This window comes from Calonectris borealis, chromosome 4 (assembly GCF_964195595.1).
Source record: "Calonectris borealis chromosome 4, bCalBor7.hap1.2, whole genome shotgun sequence".
NCBI lineage: Eukaryota > Metazoa > Chordata > Aves > Procellariiformes > Procellariidae > Calonectris > Calonectris borealis.
The window spans coordinates 2,847,421-2,868,627 of NC_134315.1; the positions used below are offsets into that span (position 1 = coordinate 2,847,421).

At 37.5% G+C, this 21,207-nt stretch overlaps 1 protein-coding gene across 1 annotated transcript in view; it reads left to right on the top strand.

The window, feature by feature from the left end:
• Window positions 1-20,281, top strand: part of DNAAF9 (dynein axonemal assembly factor 9) — a 77,472-nt gene extending 57,191 nt beyond the window's left edge. The window contains exons 28-38 of the mRNA XM_075148377.1: window positions 684-809; window positions 2,812-2,849; window positions 8,274-8,409; window positions 8,765-8,851; window positions 9,974-10,080; window positions 10,799-10,873; window positions 11,036-11,238; window positions 13,063-13,128; window positions 13,780-13,873; window positions 15,410-16,289; window positions 16,646-20,281. Of these exons, the coding sequence (XP_075004478.1) occupies window positions 684-809; window positions 2,812-2,849; window positions 8,274-8,409; window positions 8,765-8,851; window positions 9,974-10,080; window positions 10,799-10,873; window positions 11,036-11,238; window positions 13,063-13,128; window positions 13,780-13,873; window positions 15,410-15,522 (1,045 nt within the window). The 3' untranslated portion in view covers window positions 15,523-16,289; window positions 16,646-20,281. The remainder of the gene's footprint in view (window positions 1-683; window positions 810-2,811; window positions 2,850-8,273; window positions 8,410-8,764; window positions 8,852-9,973; window positions 10,081-10,798; window positions 10,874-11,035; window positions 11,239-13,062; window positions 13,129-13,779; window positions 13,874-15,409; window positions 16,290-16,645) is intronic.
• The last annotated feature ends 926 nt before the right edge of the window (window positions 20,282-21,207 follow it).

Below are 21,207 nucleotides of genomic sequence, written 5' to 3' on the forward strand. Positions count from 1 at the left end.
GATATTCTGGTAGCAGCAGTGGCTTCAGGAATGGTTAATTATAGGTTTTCCATTCTTTTCTGAGTAGGTGAGTGTTGGTACAGACAGCTTTAAAGTAGTTGGAGTTCTCTAAATAATCCATAAACTGACAATACAGTTTTGAGAGAAGGTTGTAACTGGCTGAGAAAGAAATATCTGGAATAAATACTCAGGTTCACCTAAACTTTGCTATCATACAGAGATATAACACAGCAGTCAGAAGTATAATACAGCAGTGTCTGGAGTACTGATAAAAAATGGACACGTTAATTATAGAAGCATGTTTAAATTGGAATGCTGAGAAGTAAGAGGTGTTGCTTTTTAATTTCTTTTTTTACTTGAATCATACTTGGTGCTTAATATCCTTTGCGGTAGGCATGGCGTGCTTGTATTTACATTATGCTTTTTGTGCTTGCTGAAAGCCAGACTTTTCAGTTGTTCGGTGTGAAGTTTATACTGCTTTTCTCTGTAGTTGTCAATAATTTATTTCTAATGTTACTTGCACTCTGCTTAATTTGTCTGGATTTGCCAAGTTTTGAACTGCTTTATATCTATTTTGGTAGGCTTTTTTAGAGATCTAACTTCCTTGCAAGCAATTGATTTCTTACTGTTGAAATGTGTCATTCTGTTTTTCTGAAACCATATTTTATTTTGTTTTCTTACAGATATACTGATGTTATTGATGTTGTACAGGCTCTGCAAACTCATCCTGACCCAGATGTGAAGTCGTCTTTCATCATTGGAGCAGTTAATACTTGTGTAGAGCCACTGAGTTGCTATATGGAACATAGGTATACTTTAAAATATTCTTACTAGTTTGAAAATAGATATGTAAGTTTGAGATCACTTTTGTAATAATTAGAGATATATGATGGTTAAATGCCGTTGAACTGTCTTAAATCTTACAAAACTGCTAGGTAATCCCTCTTGGATGAACTTCGAAGTGCTGTTTGGTTTATAAGGATGATACTTGGTTTCCACTACGTCTATAATTATTAATAAAAGAGTGGCGTGTGGAAGAATAAACAAAGATTGTCATTAGCACACTGCTTAAATACGTATACTCTGGTAAGGACTTTGTAAAATCTGGAGAGTCAATTGTCCTCTCGTGTGCTTTTTAAATCATTCTTTTTCTTACGATCTTTTTGTAAGTATGACTAAAAACTGAGACGTGCATCTCAGTTTGGGTTATAGATTGTGTCACTACTTTTGGATATTAAATGAAGACTTTACAGATTTAAAATACGCAACTTATGGGAAGCAGTCCCAAATTTAGTAGAAGAGAATGACAAAGCACGGAAGCAAAAGCATTGCAAGTATTAAAATCTGATATCCTGGGTTACTGCAGAGGCAGGGTGGGGAGGAAACGGTAGCAAAGCCAAGGCATTGACATTTTAAAATAGTGTGATATGGTCGCTGTTTCGTAGTATATGTGTGCGCTCCACACTTCAACAAACATGGAACTAATTTCATAGACCTATCTGTAAAATTATGATACTGAAATTTTGCAATTATGCCTTGCAGCCGATTTGATAAAAGTAAGTTAAAGCAGTTGCAGTTTGCAGAGTTCTTAACATTGCTGCTATTTGTGATAAAACTCTGCATCACAGCTTAGAGGTGAACTGCCCAATTGTTTTGTAAAAGTGCATTCCTTAAACTTCCTAGCTATTTTTAAAAGACTAACCAATATGCTTCTTGTGCTTTGCACTAGTCAATACATAGATGTTACCTTACTGCTTCTTTTTGTCTTCGTGACAAAGATTGTAAATAAATAATTAAGACTACATAAAATATTGTTGAATTGATGCTGGAGTGCTGTTTCAACTTGTTCTTTCCATAATTATAGAAAAGACAAGTTGCGTTCCTAGGTTTTTTTAAACTTACTAACATGTTACTGGTCATGGTACTGGGTAGTATTTATAGCAGCAGTAGCCTGCAATCCTTTGACTAACATTGTTTGTCTCCTGAAGTGCAGCAGCAATTGAAGGAAGAGGCTTAGCCTATGCTGTAGACTATTTGTGTCTCGCTTTGAAGTTTCTTCTGATAAGAACTTACCAAGTAGCCACGTACTGCCGATGACAAATCTTTCAGTTGGGAAGCTTTGGCGATTTCACTGTGAGAATCGAGAAGAGTGATTTTAATGTATGACTTGAAACTTTTGCAGTCAAGAAAATCAAAACCATTTCTTGTCTCAGAAAGTTCCTTACTGTAGAGATCTAGCTCTTTCATGAGCTTAGGGTGAAGCTCTTCCCCGTGTTGAGTAGCAAGCAGGGCAGGGGAGAAGTAGTTGAAGGGGGACGGATAAAGTACTGTCTCTGGAGCTATTGTGTGCATGATAAAGCTCATAAAAATAATTGTCGCTTGTCTGACACAGTACCAGAAGTTGGTATGATATGTACAGAAAGCATTATGTACATACAATCTTTCCATGAAGAGTTCCCACCATGTTTGGAAGGCACAGTTCTTTAGGGCAAAATTAAAATTCCTGTTGTTTAAATAGGAATTAAAGTAATGTTGAAACCTTTCTGACTTTCTAGAATACAGAATAGATTGCGTGGCGGGAATTAGCTCTTAAATCCATTAAAGAATTAAAACCATCTACAAAACTAATTTTTGGAGAAGAACTCCCCAAAGACATAACCTGTGGGGATGTTCCAGGTATATTGATTGAGGAAAGGAAATACGAAAACGGGTTGGATAGTAAGACACTAGCTGTCAGTGTCCACATGAATGTAAATGCTTTACTTAAATAATAATACCTATTCTTGATATACAAACTTCTGGTTTTTTTAGGCTTCTTTTTCCCAAGTTCTTGGACCAGTGTTCACAAGGTATGTGTCACTTTTCTTGACTTTGAGCGATACAGAACAAGTAGCTGAGCCATATGGTCAAATAAATACACTATATGTATAGTCAAAGGATCATGATAAACTCTTGGAGGTAAGAACCATCTGTGCAGAACAGACAATCTCTCTCTGCCTACGTTATTAAACACCATAGGCACTTGGAGCATGGTGTAAGAATCTGGAGCATGACTCATTCTGGTTGTCCTCATCTGGAGGATAGGTTTCCTAAGACCATTAGTTAAACTGCTTATCCTGAACTGTTGTAACTCGTGCTGTGTTGTTAATCTAGGAGCAAAATGGATTGGATTTGAGTTCCGTCCTCTTTTGGGGAGGCATGAGGAAATGAAGGTCTCCTTTAATTCCTGCTATTTTAGAAAGGGAAGAATGAGCTGGTTACCTTGTTCCCCATATCATCATCTTAATGCAGTGTGGAGGATTCTTGCAGGGTTCATTTGACATTGCAGCAGACAAAAAAGCTCACTTGCAGAAGAACCGTCTCTTACAGTTTAGTTTTATATTTAGTTTTATATCCCGACTCTGAAATGAATCATTGACTGCATTGTCCTCCTTGTCAGGCTTGGAACTTAGAGCAGCTGTTGGCACAAGGGGGATATCAGCCTTTCTGACCTGTCATCAAATAAGTTCTTTAAGTTTCGAGAGCAGAAGCAAATTCAACTATAGCACCTTTACAGTTGTTTTTAACAGTTGTGTAGCTGATTCACAACATTAAGACCATACGTGTGGTCTTGTATATATGAGAACAGATCTCTCCAGTCAGATAATCTTTATTTTAGGCAGGCTATAAGCTCAGCCTGAAACGGGATAGAGCAATGACAGTTGAGATTTTTTTTTTTTTTTAAGTCACTGTTGGACTGCAGTTACTGCAGCATGACTTTCTGATCTTATGCTCATGTCTTCCCAAGTGAACTGCAGGACTGTAATTCTTGTGTTTGTATTTAAATGCAGTTGTCAGAGTAGGATGCTGTACTTTTCGTGTGGCTATTTAGACTCTGTAGTGCTCTGTTTTGCTGCCAGAATTATGCCACCTCCTAGTCATGTGTGAAGGGAGCCCAAAAGAATGAAATCCAAAAGAACCTAAAAGAATGAAGTTGTGAACAAGCTGGCAAGTATGTAGGTGCTGTTATATAAGGCAGTATTTTACACTTATTTGGAGAAAAATGTTGGTGCTACAAATCGGGGAGCTGACCAATGGATTACTATCATGATTATAGCCATGGGTGAAATTGAAGAGGGCAGGAGAATGTTAAGAGTTAAGAATATAACGAGGTATCAATAACTACTGAGAATAATTACTGAGTGCAAGCATGCCTTTTTGTTTTATGACAGAATAAAAAAAAAATACTCAAAGCTATCTTTTTTTAAAGTGCAGTTGTACCTGATCGGGTGAGAATTTGTCATTGTTCAAGGAGGAACTAGAACATGCGTAGGACAAGTATAGCTTATTTTCTTATGGTCCAAACACCGAAAGAAGGAAAAATACCGGAGGTTAGAATAATGTTCTTCTGGCAGTGAATTACTTCTGCATGTTGCAAGGTTTTGTCATCTAGTTTTCAGATACAAAATGTGACATTAGATAGCCTAGAGGTCTATTCGTGTAAAGCAAATTGTTTCCCATGAATAGGGGCATTCTTTGTGTAAAAAGTTTTAGGAGGAAAAGTATGCTTTCAACTGAGATGTGGTACGCTCTTAAACTTTCCAGACAAATGCAGAATTGTGTCCCATGTATAGTAGAGAATTTACATCTGCATAATTGAGAATTCATTTCTGGTGCAACAATAGCAATATTTAATGAGACATTCACTTTGAGATATATTTGTCCTACCTGTTCTTTTTGTCATGCACCCCAATATTATTGTTTATGTTACTGTAGCATCAGTGGGCCAAGACAGTGTCTTACTGGGCGTTGTACAAAACAGAAAACAGAAACTTGCAATGCAGGTATAAGACAAGACAAGTATGGGTATAGGCAAGTAGGAATTAATTAGACTTTTGGGTGGTTACCTTGTCCACATAACTATCTTGCAAATTTTGGGAGTGAATAGGGTTAGCCTTTTGCTGCTGCTTTCCAGGTGCCTTCTATTGTGTGCCTTTCTGAAAGGGTACCTATGCATATCATCAACATGACAGCATTTGACAACACCACGTGACACTTTCTGCTTGGAAAACCACAAGACTAACAGAAACAGATGAAGATCAGGCAGAACTTATAAAGCCTTGAGCAGAGTGACCAACGTTAGCAGTTTTGTTTTGTCTCTCCCTTGCATGCTCGTTTTAACTTTAAAAAACAAAAATCTTGCCACCATCTGTGTGCTGTAATTTCCTTTTGTCTCACTCCTTCCAAATATGCGCCTCTTTTTATTTCTTGCACAGAAGCTGTAAGATGACACCTTACGAGTCTAAGGGCACATTGGCATCTCTTGTGTTGCATACGAAGTTCTTTTACAGATTAAGACATCACCATGGTTAAATATGCCCATTGTACGTTTGGGAGCAAAGAGGATCCATTATTTTTGTAAAGCATACGTATTTTTAATCTATCCCTCCTGTTTCTTTACTGCTTCTATTGAACATGCTATTCCCCAGGCTGCAAAGATTTTTTTTCTTTAGATGAGTGTATTAATAAGGAATTAAACAAAACTGGGTGGTCTTCAAAATGCAGTGGAAACAGAGATGGCAGTGACAATTTAAATAGAAAAGGTCAAAATTATTTGTTACTAAGCTATGTAGGCATCTTCCAGTTCTCAGAAAGCTATTTTTCTTCTGGATTACCCTGCCTGTCGGTCAGTTCAGTATCATGGACTGTTGCCTGCTAACTCAGGGCCAATTTTGCGGGATACTGGCACCTACAAGATGTATGCATAGGTGTGTGCAGAGCCAAAGCTTGCAGGTTCCCCAGGTTCTGAGCAGTCTTCTGTTACTTCCAAGGTTGCGTGGGAGTTTACAAGCAAGAATGACAGTTAGTGCCCGAAAGCTGTTCCCCTTAGACAAGCACAAATGAAGAGGGAGTGATGGAGAAAGAGTACGGGTGAGGAGCGTGAGACAAGATGCATAGGTTTCTGATTTGCTAGATATTTTATTACTTGAATCTTTTTCTTCTTAACTTTAAGCTTTGCCAGCTTAGTCCTTGACAATTACCTATTCTCTCCAAGGCATAGTGCTTCTAACTGTAATATATGCTTCGTAGCATTTGTTATACAGCCTTTTTATTGTTCTGTGCCAACTTCACAGAAAGTATAACTATGTTTTTAATTAAACTTGACTTTTAAATCAATATCAAGTTTGAGGATATTAAGAAAAAAACCCGCTGCGTGTAGCACACCCACAATGTGGTGGTTGTTGATTAGCTTATTCATACTTTTAATCTTAATTGCATGATCTACATAACAATTTCAAGCATGTGTGTGATTTAAATTTCTAAGCATGCTTGCTGTTCTGCCCCCCTGCACCACCCCCAAGAGCAACTGTGTATTGGAGAAAACTTGGATGTTTCTGAAATTGGAGTGGAAACTTCTGTGGGGCATTAAAAAAAGAGAAATACTAATGATGGAAATTTGCTTGGGCTATTATTAAAATTCTAACTTGAAAGGGTCAGTGATGCAAGTAACAGTGACAGGGAGCATATGGTATAATGTAAGTAGCCCAGGAACATTTGGTATAGAAATGTCTGTGTGAAGAAGCCTCTGCAAGGATTAGTGTGCTTTAAAGGCTTCCGTGAAGATCAGGAGTAACTGTAGGCAGCAGCTCATGGTGTGAGCTTCGTTACACATTCTTCTTTAAATAGTGATGAGTTGGGGGCAGGCAAAATGCGTCCTGGTTCAATCGTTCATGGACAGTCAAGAGTTTATTGTTCTGTCTTACACTGTACCTGTAGTTACAGGAAAGTATCTGAAATGAGCTGCCTGTCTTGAGCAAAGAGATAGCATTCCTCACACATTCTGGGCAACCCTGTCATCCTAGGGAGTCCCGAAGAGTTGGCACTGCAGTCTCTGTGAGGAACTGGGCTGAAATTCATTCTGATGTAACGCCTTTCTGATATAATTGGAAAGCAGAGATCCTATAGCACTGAAACTGGTTGGATGATAATTGCGATACGTCGTCTCGCATTTTTTCCTTAATGAGATCCCTTCCAGTGCCCAAGGCTTGACGACCGTGATCGTTGGTGTGTTATTTCTGATTGCCTTCAGAGGCATCTGCAGCAGCAGCAGTTAGTTCTCATTTAACATGAAACTTGTCCTGTACCTGGCAAGACAGCAGGTATAACATGAAGACTGTGTTGCCATCTTCAAATCTTGGAAAGTTTTTGCTTAAGAAGAGTAACCATTTCTTCAGTGAAATTGATGGCAGTGGGTGCCAGGTGAAGGGATACTGTTAAGTCTGAAAAAGGCACTGCTTTTCTGGTGACACAGCTGAGTCTTTTTGGGAATTGGGGCTCGGGACAAATAGTCATCGTATTGTTTTTCTCTGTTATCTTTTTTGATGCCTTGTGGGTTCAGACTTGCTGTCTGAATACCATTTTGGGGTCTTTCTTTAAAAACAGAGACAAAACAAACAAACAAACAAAACAAAACAAAAAAACCCCAAACAAACAAAAAAAAACACCCCGAAAAAACCCAAACAAAAACCCTTCTCTTGTTTTTGGAAGTGACAACTGTCACAATCCAAAATCCTGATTTTTAGCTGTTCAGCCTATCTTTCTACACATTGAATTTGCCAAGAGGCTTTAAACACTAGTACTTTTTATTAAACTAGTCCCCCTCAAATTGATTCTCGTATGAATTTATTCTTTTAATTGATTCTTTTGATTAATTAAGTCTAAATTGCTCTGATACACGGACTGTCTAGTTGAAAGAAAAATGTCTTGTGTTTTGGCAAAGCAGGCCTTCCTCATTAGTCAAGTCATCTTCAGTGACTGGCATTGTACTGGTAGACTCATGTTTTTAATTTTTTTTTTTTTTAAGATTGTTTTCACTGAATCATAAGAACCCACAGATTACAACATCCTGCCATTTTCCCCTTGAGTCATTCCAGTGACTGAAAAGGGTTGTCTCCTTCAGGAGGTATCATTCCTGCATGACTACGGGTTGTGACAGAATGGGCTTCTGAGCTGGCTGCCCTCTAGATGCAGTTGCAAAATAAATAGTTAACGATAATTCTGTGTTTGGTTATTCCACATGTGTGAAGTTATATCGGCTTCTGGGTTTTTGCTGGGCAGGCAAGAGATGAAAGGTTCCTTGCTTGTTTGCTTTTGTGGGTTTTTTTTTTCCTTAGTAATGTTAGTGTAGTGAGATGGAAGGAAAATAAAAGAATGGCTGTTATATTACTTAATTGTTTATTGGTCACTGTTGCATACCTGACTTCTGTAAACTATTCTCTGATTTCCTTACACAGGACTAGTGAGTAACGTGGTTTTCACAAGTCATGCTACAGAGCAGAAGCATCCACTCCTTATGCAACTGCAGAGCCTCATCCGAGCAGCAAATCCTGCTGTTTCATTCATCTTGGCAGAAAATGGAGTTGTAACTAGGTAATGTTAATCACTGTCCAGTATTTGACGCTTTTGGCAGATGGAACACATGCACTTAGAAACTTGTATTCTCTTGTTTTACTCTGGTAACTTAAACAAAGGAGATGCAGATTTTTCTTAATTGCTTCTCATGCAAAAGGCATCTTCCCTTTACATTTATGGTCATATAGGGATTAGGAAATGTATGTTTTTGTTTGCAGAGTATGACTTATGTTACTGTTACTGTCATACTAAGGGAAAAATACTTTTAGTTTTACGGAGACTAACACATTCATTTTTATGTAAGTAGCATACAGATAGTGGCCGTTTTATTGAACTTATAAAATTAAAAATCTTCATCTTTATCTCTTTATAGGAATGAGGATATTGAATTAATTCTCTCAGAAAGCAGTTTTTCAAATCCTCAGATGATGAGAGCTCGATATTTAATGTATCCTGGCTGGCAAGTATCTGGACTGAGAAATATTAAAACTATTTTTCTAATTAACTTGAAGATTAAAAAGTCTCACTAACTTAATTTATATTTTTTTCAAGGCTACTCATTTGGAACAGGCAATAGCTTTGTAAATCATTTTTATAAGAGAGCTGATGAGTATTCTTAGTAGATACACGATTGCTGTCCTTTTATGGGGAAAAAGATCCTTTCTGGACACCATTTAAATCAATGGCAAGATTACTGTTGCTTTTCAGAAGAATAGAAAAGAACCCTCTGGGAATAAGCTGGGAAGGATTGGGATGGGTGAGGTCAATAATGACTGGAGTAATTTCATTCTGACAGCTATTCAGCCTTACTGGAATGAACTTGCTATGTCAGTCTAGCTATTAGCAGAACAATTATTCATAAAAAACAGCAACCTTATTGACAGTTTTGGCAGAGGCTAAGGGCGCAATAATACATGGTACCAAGCTTTCCATTTAATACTGAGGGATATTTTTCATGGTTCAGGGTTCTTTACACATCTTGTTGCAGTTATCCGTGCTGCACCTATTTGGCAGAAAGTGTAAACCTGTCAGCCATTATAACTCCTGGCTGACTGTTTTCTAGTTAGATTTATAGTGCTGGAAGCACGGTTTATTCATCACACCTTGCCAGTCCTGTATGAATGTATATCTTTTTATTCATAATTCTTGCTCTAAATTGGATGCAAGTGAGGCTCCTAAAGTAAAATGACACAAAGCTTGGGATGTCAGAGCTGCTTGTGGATTGCATGGAGCCAAAAGGGGAGAGAGAGAAGGCAGGAAAGGAAAGCGTTTAAAACTTTTGGACAACTGTTAATCTATTTGATGACAGTATGCAAGAATAGTATGTAGACAGTATGTAAGAAAAAGAAAATTGCAACAGGAAGAGCATCAAAAGGAGTCCTGAGCGCTTTGAACAACCTAATACTATTAATACCACACTTTCATGGATGTCTTAGAGAAGAAAGCTTAGTATTTTTCTTCCTATGAGCAAGGCTTACCTGTGGTGAAATAATAGATGTTCCTTTTAAGAAGTTTGTTAGATGAAGAGCACAAGTGCGTGTGTTTTCTGTATGTTGAAGGTGTGTGTTTGTTTTTTCTTAAGGTACGAAGGTAAATATGGAGCTGGGTCTGTCTTCCCTCCAATGGTTCAGATCTGTGTATGGTTTAATCGTCCTCTAGAAAAAACACGATTTGTGACCAAATGTAAAGGTACAAATGAACTTTTACTGCCTTGATTTAAATGCAACTTTGAAATACTGAGGAATAGAGGGAAAGGCAGGCACTGACGTAGCACAATTATTTAATTACTGCTGAAGTAAACTTTTAATTGAAAATTCATCTTTCCTTCCTTAAAGTACAGTAAATTATCCTCTTTAGCGTCTGCTCTGGAAAACTGGCCCATGATTTTGTTCAGATGAAAATCTAATTTCAGTTTTGGATTCTGGAGGCTGAGACACTTATCTTTATACGTTTGCTTTTTATTTTATGTTTAATTTTGTTTAGTAGTGTTGAAATACAGTTTGTAAGTGAGCATCAGCTTCTACATTTTATGCCGAATCATTCTTTGTAGTTACTAGAAAATAGGCTCAGAAAATAGGCTCAGCTCTGTGTTAGGCTACTAGACCAGATATATAATCATGCCTTTCCTTCTTTCCTTAGCAAAACAGTGTTAAGGAGCACCATTTTACTTTCCACACACACTGTAAGCGTTCATTATGCCAAACACATGTTATTTCCCACCTTCCCCATAGCAAAGAAATGAGAACATATAGAAATGTTATGTAGTGGGGCTCTGGGGGACACTGCAGCTTTTTCCCCTGAAGCACTAGGATGTGGATTAGAGACCTGTAGCATAGGTCTGACCAGAAGCTACACCAAGGAGAAGAAAAGTAATTGAGATAATCTGTTTGTCTTCTATTTCAAACAGCGATTAAGTCATTGCTCAAGCCAAGTCCTTTTTCTGGAAACATTTATCACATCATGGGCAAAGTTAAGTTTTCAGGTAAGGGCAAATAATTACTTGTTTGTTGTCTTGTGATTGCATTGCATGCATATATATTTGAAAACTTTTTTATGTACTGTGTTCTGTCTACACCAATGTGTTGATGTTAAACTAGATTAGCAATTATCAAGACATTTCTTTCTTCTGTCTTCTCCTTGTTAGATTCTGATAAAGTAATTGAAGTCTGTCACAACACATCATCTAATTCACTAAGCCTTGTGCCTGTTCAGGAGGGGCCAACTCCTCCTGATTCAAGAAGCGATAACAGAGATTGCAGCAGTCAACAGGAGTGCTTCCTTGTGTTCATTGGCTGCTCTCTTAAGGAAGAAGATATAAAAGACTGGCTCAGAGAAACGGCAAAACAGGTCTGTGGGCATGTTTACTTCTGTTCAGTGTGATCTGTTTTGGCATTTCTTAACAACAAAAGGAGAAATCTGAGTGTCTCGAGGAAACACTTTTTTTTTTTTTAATCTCCTTTCTCTTCTACCAAGGTATTAGCATTCCAGAGTGTAAGTGTATTTCAGACAGAGGACTAACAGTTTGCAAATGTGTATTGTAATTTGTGTATTGTTTTAATATCTGCTACAGCATGTTCATGGATTGATCTGTTTTTGAACGCTTGAGCAAATGGAGTACGTCCAGAATAAACACAAGATGATTTAGTTGAGACATGATTGCCAAAAGCTAAAGCGTAGTATGAAATAAATCTTCTTGAAGTGCCTTGAACGCTGCAAAGCTGAAAACTTGTTTTGATTCACTAAATTAAACCTCCTTGGAAATAATCCACTGAAATGGAGGGTATAGTTTTTTTTCATTTCGTCTTGCTTAATTTGTCAAGTGTGCAGCTATGTAAGACTTCATGTATTTCTGCATGACTAAGGTACCTATGCAATAGAAGTTGGAGTAGGGAACAGGGAATATGCACGTTGTAAGAAGCCTAGAAGGCACATTTTGCAGCTGTGGTGTCTTGCTAACTTCACGCAGTGACTGGCATGACCTGACCAGGAGTGCAGGACGAGATGGTTCGCTGCTACACAACTAAGTAATACCAGCAGGTATTACTTTTGCCAGGCTGCACATTAAGGCCTTAGGAAGTGAGTCTTGAGGTTTGATTCAGAAATTGAACAGAAACTGTTCAACCATACATATTGCATATTTTAGCACTCTCGTTGGAACCTGAGCCTATAGTTCCAACTGTGCCCTTTCATGATGCCCATTTTGGAACATTTGTTAGTTAAAAATACTCATGGTTACTTCTTTATGGCTTAGGGTTTGCATAGTATCTATAAAAAGTTGCATAGAAAGGGAAAAAACTTTCCTGCAGCCCGTTGTTGGAACTGTTTCTAAGGATCTTCAGGTTCTCACCCCTGTTCTCCTAGCAGGTTGTGTTACTTCAGGGAAGCATACATTTTCTGTGATTATCTCATGCTCTGTATATATCACATGGGTAATATATGGAGACAAATGCTTTTGCTATGTAAGAAAGCACTCTGTTGAATACTGTTTTAATTTTATGAAAACTTGGAACTTAAATGCTATTTCAAGTGTGAAGTGCTTCCTCTTTGAGCAGTTTGAGACTGCAAATAGTCTTTGTACAGTCTCACTAGTCATGGCTAATTAAGGGTTTCAGATAGTTCTGAGAGTTACTGCACGCTGCATGAAAGAAATGAATTATAAAACTTTTCAGACTGAAAACTAGATTGTTTTTGTATTCATGTGCCAGTTTTTTCTTTTTTTTTGCAGTAGAGCTGTATTAAAATTGTATTATTTAAAATCCTTTTAGATTTGTCATCTCTAACGATGCATTATGTAAGATCACTTAATTTCTACTTCTGTTTTCAGAAGGTAGTTGTGAGTGCCCTAATATAAGTGTGCACTCTCAGTAAGTTTGCAAACAACATCAAGTTGGGCAGCAGTGTCTTAAAGGTCTTTTCCACCCTAAAGGATTCTATGATTCTATAATTGAATAATTCTGTCTAGAAATGAATTTTTAAAATACTTCTAAAAGGCGTAGTTCTGTACTGGGCTTGAGCATGATAGCATGTGATCATAGATTTCACTGCCTTTACCCACGTTTTCAAGAAAGGACTGACTTTTCTGTGGTTTTGGGTTTTTTCGTAATGTAACTAAACTGTAATACCACATTGTCGCTCAGTAGGTATATAACTGGGGTCTAATTCTTCATGCAGAAACCTCAGAGGAAAGCCCTGAAAACCAGAGGAATGCTAACCCTTCAGGAAATAAAGAACATTCATGTAAGTAGAAGCAATTAATAGCAAGTCCTCTTCTGGCTGATTGTCTGAAATATCCATTTGTATGATAGAGCACCTCCCATACTTGCCATAACAAGTGTGCGGAGCACTAAATTCTTGCGGCACTTACTGTCTTTTTATATACTCGAAACACAGCTGAGGCTGTCCAGCAGGGATTTGAGATATAAATCTTGGTGTTATCTCAGGGCTTCAAGTTAGCTCTGAAAAGTAGGGGGAGGTGTAAGATGTTGGACAAGCGTATGCTTTTGGTTTCTGTAGTGGTCTTTCCCCATCTTTTCTCCCTGTTCTGTCCTGTGCAGGTTGTCACTTGCAAATTAGGATCCCAAATGCCTAATCCTACCCTCATCAACTACCTTTAGCTTGTAAGTGCTATCTTTGGAGTTGGGTTCCTAAAAGTTCGGCACGGCTCTGATTAGTGTTGCAGTACCTAACTCCCCTAGTCTATATGGATGTCACTTGTCATATACTGTCTCTTCAGAGCCCTCCTTTATAGCCAGGAGCCATACCTTCCTTCCTGGCTGCTAAGTTCAGCAGAAGGAATTTTTCTTTTATCTATTTAAGTTTGTTAGGACTGTCTTTAAACAGTTTTGAGTTTTAAATGTTTAATGTACCCTATATTTTTTCTTAATGTAGGTGAAACGCCACTTGGATCCACTTCCAGCTGGTTATTTTTACAACGGGACTCAATTTGTGAATTTTTTTGGTGACAAAATGGATTACCATCCATGTATCCTTTAAAATGTGGGTTTTTTTGGTGAAGGTTTTAGGTAGGCAACAGGCTATGCAAATCTGGAATGTAGACTGTCAAAGCAGATGATATGGTGAAGAGCCAGTTTGATTTGCAGGTAGTAATATGAAGTGAAAAGTTTTTTTCCTTAAATCTGTGCATGGCTACTTGCCCCTTAAAGCTGACTGTTAAAACACTTTTTCAGAGATATGATCTAAAAAGCAGAATAGAACCAACAAAACAATCCCAAAACTGTACATGAGCTCACACAGAGGGTAATTTATGGACCACAGCTTGTCAAAGAAATATTTTTCAAACCAAATAGTGCTGTAATATTGCTTAATGCCTGGTCATGACTGATAAAACTTCCAAATGAATATAATTTTGTGTGCATGCATGTGCGTGCACACACTCAAGTAAAAACAATCAGGGTTGTTTTGGATATTACTACAGTATCCTTTTTTCTGCCACATATCTTTGCGGTGGAGCTGGTGTTAAATGATTGCTCTCATTTTGCAACTCGGTATGAGAAAAACCTTATTGGGTGCAATGCCGTAATATGAACAAGGTGTTCAGAATTAGGTGTGGAGGTGCATTTTTTGTAATCACTTTTTAAACTCACTTAAACAAGTAAAACCTTACTTTAAAACTACTTCAGCTTAGCAAGCAGTATGATTTACTTATCAAATTGTGGCATATACACATTTGTAAATGCGCTGTCCTTGCTGGTCTTGTTTGGTATCAGTTACAGAATATGAACTACAGCTGAAGTAGCGTCTCTGGATTTCTTTCCAGAAAATATTTTTATTTTTTAAATTAAACCTGATCGTATTTTTGTCTTTGGCAAGAAACGCTAGAGTAACACTAATGTTCAGTGTATTCCTGTTCTTCTTTCTTGTTTCCGTAACTTTCTATTGCTTTTGTCTTTGTTTTATTACTGAAATTTCAAATTTGTCTTTATATTCCCAGTTTTTTTTTCACTTTAACTTTGACAAACTTTACAAAAATCCAAGTGGGTTCTGTGATTCTGTTTTGGAATAAGAACAAACAGTTATTTTCTATGCCTTATGGGACAACTTCAAAATTTTAAACCAGCAGACTTCTGTCTGCAGGGTAAGCTCCTAGTTATGGTGTACTGGCAGCAAATACTCAGTATTCACTGGACCTTTACGCCACCACCATCTTGGTGTTTGGCAATAAAAGATACAGGCAGTGGTTAACCACTTATGGATGATTTTAATTTTGGGCAGAGTTTTCCACTTAACCAAAATAGCTGTAAATATCTGCAAACCTGCTGTAGTTTTGCTGTTCTTATATTCTTCCTTGTGATTGGGAAATGTCTATTGTGCAACTCCTTTATTCCCCAGTAATACAGAGTAGTTGTGGTTAGGTCTGACTGCGGGACTCCGGAAGGTAATATGTTGAATTTCTGCTCTCGGTAAGTGTCCCTGAACTGGCACCTCCTTCAAACCTGTACATTCTTTTCTAATGAATGCTATTTGCACAAATGGTTTTTCCTTAGTTTTTCAAAATCAGTAATGGACCAATTCATGAACGATTACTTGGAAGAAGCCAACAGGGAAATAGAGAAGTACAACAGAGAACTAGAAGAACAAGAGTATCATGATCTCTTTGAGCAGAAGACATAAGCATGTGCGTTCTGTGCATTTCTGAACCACCTACTGTCAGTAACCAAAAATGCTGTTGTCCTTGCTGGTTAACTAGAAAATTAAGTGAAATGTCAGTTTTCAGCACTCCTTTTAAAACTAAGAGATCATTCCTGTAAGGTTGGCATTTTAATATGGTAACTGCTTAGCTGTTTGTACTGTCAGGTTTGCTTCCACTTCACCTTAATTCCAGACTGTAAAAAGCATCACCTGGAATCTCTGGCTAGTAGTGGAAACTTATTTAAAAGAAGAAGAAGAAAAGAAGCAAAACTATATTTCCTAGTAGGTCAGAATGTAATCATGAAATTGGTCCGTCGTGCAGATAATCAAACCACTTTAATCTCTGGATGTCCCTTGAAACCTGTTGCACAGGAGCATTGATGAGCAGTGGTATACTTCAGTATGTGGGATTGGGGGATGTTCCTAAAGCGAGAAATGGGGGAACATGTAAAAAAACTCCGAAGAGTACCTAATCCTATATCTGTTAGGGTGTTCCTAAAGCGAGAAATGGGGGAATGCCTGAAAAACTCGGAAGAGTACCTAATCCCACAGCTGTTAGGGTGTTCCCAAAGCGAGAAATGGGGGAGCATGAAAAAAACTCCAAAGAGTACCTAATCCTATATCTGTTAGGGTGTTCCTAAAGCGAGAAATGGGGGAATGCCTGAAAAACTCGGAAGAGTACCTAATCCCACAGCTGTTAGGGTGTTCCCAAAGCGAGAAATGGGGGAACATGAAAAAAACTCCAAAGAGTACCTAATCCTATATCTGTTAGGGTGTTCCTAAAGCGAGAAATGGGGGAATGCCTGAAAAACTCGGAAGAGTACCTAATCCCACAGCTGTTAGGGTGTTCCCAAAGCGAGAAATGGGGGAGCATGAAAAAAACTCCAAAGAGTACCTAATCCTATATCTGTTAGGGTGTTCCTAAAGCGAGAAATGGGGGAATGCCTGAAAAACTCGGAAGAGTACCTAATCCCACAGCTGTTAGGGTGTTCCCAAAGCGAGAAATGGGGGAACATGAAAAAAACTCCAAAGAGTACCTAATCCTATATCTGTTAGGGTGTTCCTAAAGCGAGAAATGGGGGAACGCTTGAAAAACTCAGAATAGTACCTAATCCTACTGCTGTTAGGGCGTTCCCAAAGCGAGAAATGGGGAACACTTAGGCATCTGCTTTTTTCTGAGGGGACAGCGTGTCTTATAACCTCTGCACAGTTTGAATCTGCAGTTGAAATTTTGACTTTTCTAAAGAAAATATGTTTATACATTTCAGGGTGAAACGAGATAAGTGGAGATATCTTGCTTTCTTCCCAGTGTTGTTATTGGTGTTCTGGAAAATATATTATATGAATGGTGGTAATCTGCAACTTGCTGTTGCTTAAAAGATTATCTCTGAAGGATTTCTTATTTCAGTACTAAAAACTAAGCAAAGCAAGAGAAGAGGGAGATTCTTTAGCTAAAGAATTCCTTTTAATGAAAATGACTTATTTCCAAAGGTAAAAAATATCAAAAGATATACTTGAAATATGAAAGAACTTGTTTGTGAAGCTTTCAGAAGAATTTGCACACCATAACATTTCACTAAACTGATACACCAGCTTTTAAGTAGTTGCCACAAAACCTTTATAGTTACTAAATGACATCATGATAGGAATTCTGACAACTTGTCCTTTAACTTAATTTAGTACAATTTTAAGTGAGACTTCATAGATCACTGACTGAAGGATTATAAGGTACCCTAGCAGCTACTTAAAGGTAATTATTGAAGCTTATTTTAATAAGCAGATTATTGTAGCATGCTATGTTTTCAGAATTTAGTCAAGTGAAAACAGTCTAGGAGGGATTTTTTATTTTCATATTCCTTTGCCTTAGGAACAGCTCAGTCTTTTAATACAACTGCAACTTTTCTTTTTGGTCAGATGTATGTAATGCAGTAAGAAATTGAATGAATGATTTCTTACAGTACACTTAAAATACTTATAACATGTCCACACAGTCTCTTTCTGTGGCAGGAGAATGAGATTTAACTCCTGCCATCAAACCTAAGGCTACATACAGTTTTATGCCTTCCTTAAGAAATATATCTTTTACCTTTGGAATCTGAAATAACTGAAATTTCAATAAGCCTGTCAAAAACTGAAAGACCTTTTAGGTAGACTTTCAGTACGCGTTGCTACTAGCTGGCTCGGTGCCTGTGCTGTGGTGGTTATACAGTGCAGAGGTGGAATTCCAGGTGCTGCGGATTGGGATATAGATGTTGATAAGGTTTCGTTACTAGCTTTCCTACTAGATTTAAAAAGCTGTCGGAATTTAAGAATTTTTTTTTGCACACCACGAGACTTTATAAACTACTTGTATCCTGTTAAAGTACAATAAAAGCCAGCGATTAGTTTGTGTTTCTAGGCTTTCTGGGGTAACCCGTCTTACAGGTATAGAGCATCGTGGTAAGGCTCGTGAGTTTATCTATGCATGGCTATACTTTAGTCTTAATATACTGTAGTGCCTGGTAGAGTAAATGTAGCTAGCAGTGGATTTGGGGGGCTAGCGGGTGTTTACAAACTAAGTACAGTTGATTGCATGAAACTATTTATCAGACCAGGATTATTAGAGTACAAAATTCTGGTTGTAACTGCAATAAAAAGGGGCATTAGAAAATTCTTAACAAATTGTAGTTCTTTGCCAACAAACTTAGTGTAAACCCAGTGTGCTCCTTTTCAGTACAAGTCATCTAATCTGCAAAGCCATATTTCTAGAATAGTGGTATGACTACGTAATGTCAGAAGAGATGCCAGTGGTTGGGACAGCAGGCACTTCGTCGATGCTTCGTCTCGACTTGTAAGTCAATAACAGAGTAGGTCTAAGTGCAATTGATGGAACGATAGATGAAGATACTGTAGCTTATTTTGCTCTGCTGAACTCTTTTTAAGAACTCCAATTTGTGCAGCTCTGGAAAATAAATGTTGATGGGGCTAATTCATCTGGGGTTGGCGTAGCGAGTTGTAATTACAAGCGAGATGCCCTGCGAACAAAAAGGAAATCAGTATTCAAAATTGGCGTGCTACTGTGCAAATTGAGCTGTTCCTTAAAAACTGAAGCAGAAGAGCTCAGAACAAAGGCCTAGTATACTTGTATACTGTACTGCATGCTATGTGGTAATAGCTGTGTATTATAAAGACCTTTCACCATACTGGTACTATTTCAATTAATATATTTTGGTATTGAAATAATTTGATTACCTCAATTTTTTCTTTTTTTTTTTTTTAGTTTTTAACTGTGACTTTAAAACAGAAAAAATACCGAAATAGTGAAACTGTGACAATGGTATCCTTTAAACATAGTAGTGCCTTGGAGATGACACCATTTATTCACGAAGCGTAAAATAAATGGATGTCGTGGGTTGTATTGCTTGCACCCTCTTTTTTTTTAAAGGAAAAACAGTTTTGGTGAAAGGACTTAAAATTAACCTAGTGAAGAATATTAGCACAAATGGTTAAACTGTTTAAAAGAAAACTCTTTGAGGACTAAAATGTGTAAATGCCTGATGCTGCTGATAGTTTAATAGCAGTTGCTGATTATTTTGGAGTTACTTCTAACAATCAGCAGCACTTTTTTTTAAGGAGAAGAGCATAACTTTTGTACTCTGGTCAGAAACGTTTATACCGTATCAAACCCCATCTGTAGGGTAATCTGGTTTCCTCACTCTTTTGAAGTCGAGGTAAGGATTGAGATACTTCTAAGGATCTAGTTTTGAAAATTTTTTTAGCTACTGTAAAACTAAAAAAAAAAAAAAAGCACCCTTTCTAAACCACGAATGTTTGGATACAGAAAAAGTGCCATTACACTGTTCCTTTATCTTTTGCTGTATTTTGAAAATTGGTAACAGTAACTTTGTGTCCAGGCATTTCTGATATTGTGAAGAAGTGCTGAGAGTCCTCAAGGGGTTTACATGCTTTGCTGACCTTCATGTTAGCAGCTTGTGGTGGTGTTTTTTTTTTTTCCTCACCGAGAATGAGTGTGATCAGAAGTTACTGAAGTTATAGGGAGAAAAATGTGATAAACTTAGGAGAGGAACGTTTGCAACTTGAACTGCGCTGCAATCTCGGAGTATTTTATATTAAGCTGTGCAATTTGGTATTAGTCCAATTTTACACTTTGCAATTAACAAACTGATTGCAGGGAGGATTTAAGTTGCATGTGAAAGTTCCCTAATAAGTTTTTGTTCTTTTAAATTATTTTTTAATTGAAACTTTTCTGAATTTGCACAGATTTAAGCTCTGGAATACTTTGGTATCCTTAAAAGGGAAAAATTGTAACTAGTATAGTGAATTGTAAACTGTGAGTTGTTAGAACCACATTGTTGATCTAAGTTTAGATTGTTTAAAAATGTACCTCAGAAAGCTGGTGAGAAATTACTTCATTTTTACACAACGGTCAGATACTAATGTAACACTTCTCACTTTACAATGTGCCAAAATTCACTTTTATACTAGTTCTCAATGCTTTAATATTTGCAACTTTAAGTTAAAAACTTGTATTTACAAACACTACTGTAACTTCAGTTAAACTGAATTGTGTGATTGAAGCTTTTAGCCTGTTGTATTTATTACACAACTTGATTCAGTAAATATAAAATTACCTTTCCAATTATTTTTGTATTGTTTTACATGTTTATACCTGCAGTCTGTGTGACTTTTACACCTGTAACTCAGATGTGATGGAGAGAACCAATAAACAGTATCCATCTGCTGTCTGTCTTTGACGTCTTTAATAAACTCACTATTTCCTAAACTTGTATTTTTAAGCATTGAGCGGTTTTCTTTTAAAATTTGTTAGTTTTCTAAACTGGCAGAAAGGTGACTAGTTTGTGTTCAAACTAAAATGTAAAGATTTAAGGAAATTAGGGGTTTTTTTAAGCTGCTATTTTAGGTTTAGACCTTCTTGCTTGGGCTTCTAATTGGGTAAAATCTAAAACCAGTTGTAGGATGAAGGACCTTGATCGACTTCCCTCTGCCGTCTCTGCCCTTCAACAACTGTACTTAACCGTAAGTGGACAGTTGCACATACACAAATGCAGGACCTAAATCCTACTCCTTGTATTCATACACACGAGGATGCAGTTTCAAGATCAGCTTCGGTTGAACTAAAATCAGTCCGCCTTTGAGAGGGCAATCCCACCTTACCCTCCTTTTTCTGCTTCAGTCGCGGAGTGGGAAGGCTGTGCGTGAGTCAGATCAGTTCGCTGATTAAACTGAATCTGCAAATGGTTTCTGTCTCAGTTTGACAGTGCTTTTGCATTTTTTTTTTTGTAGGAAGGTTTTGCACTCGTTTTTATGATTGACTTTTATGAACTGTTTATGTAAAAGCAGCATGTTAAATTCAGCCGGTTTTGCATACTCCAGGTATGCAAACAATAAATGGCAGCTTCTGATGCATGGACTTTTGACTGAAATCCAGAAATTTTCCCTTGCTACGCAGCTAGTTTTGGAAAATACGGACTCTTCCACTTGTAAATGCACTTGGGCTGCGTCCACTGCTTTTGAACTGCTGAGTGCGTGCAGTTTCCTTTGACTTTATGGTAGGTGCTGTCAACGCAACAGTAAACAACTTCCATATCATAGTATACTGATCGTCTGAGAAAAACAGCCAGTTGTCGCTTCAGGATTAGACTACAG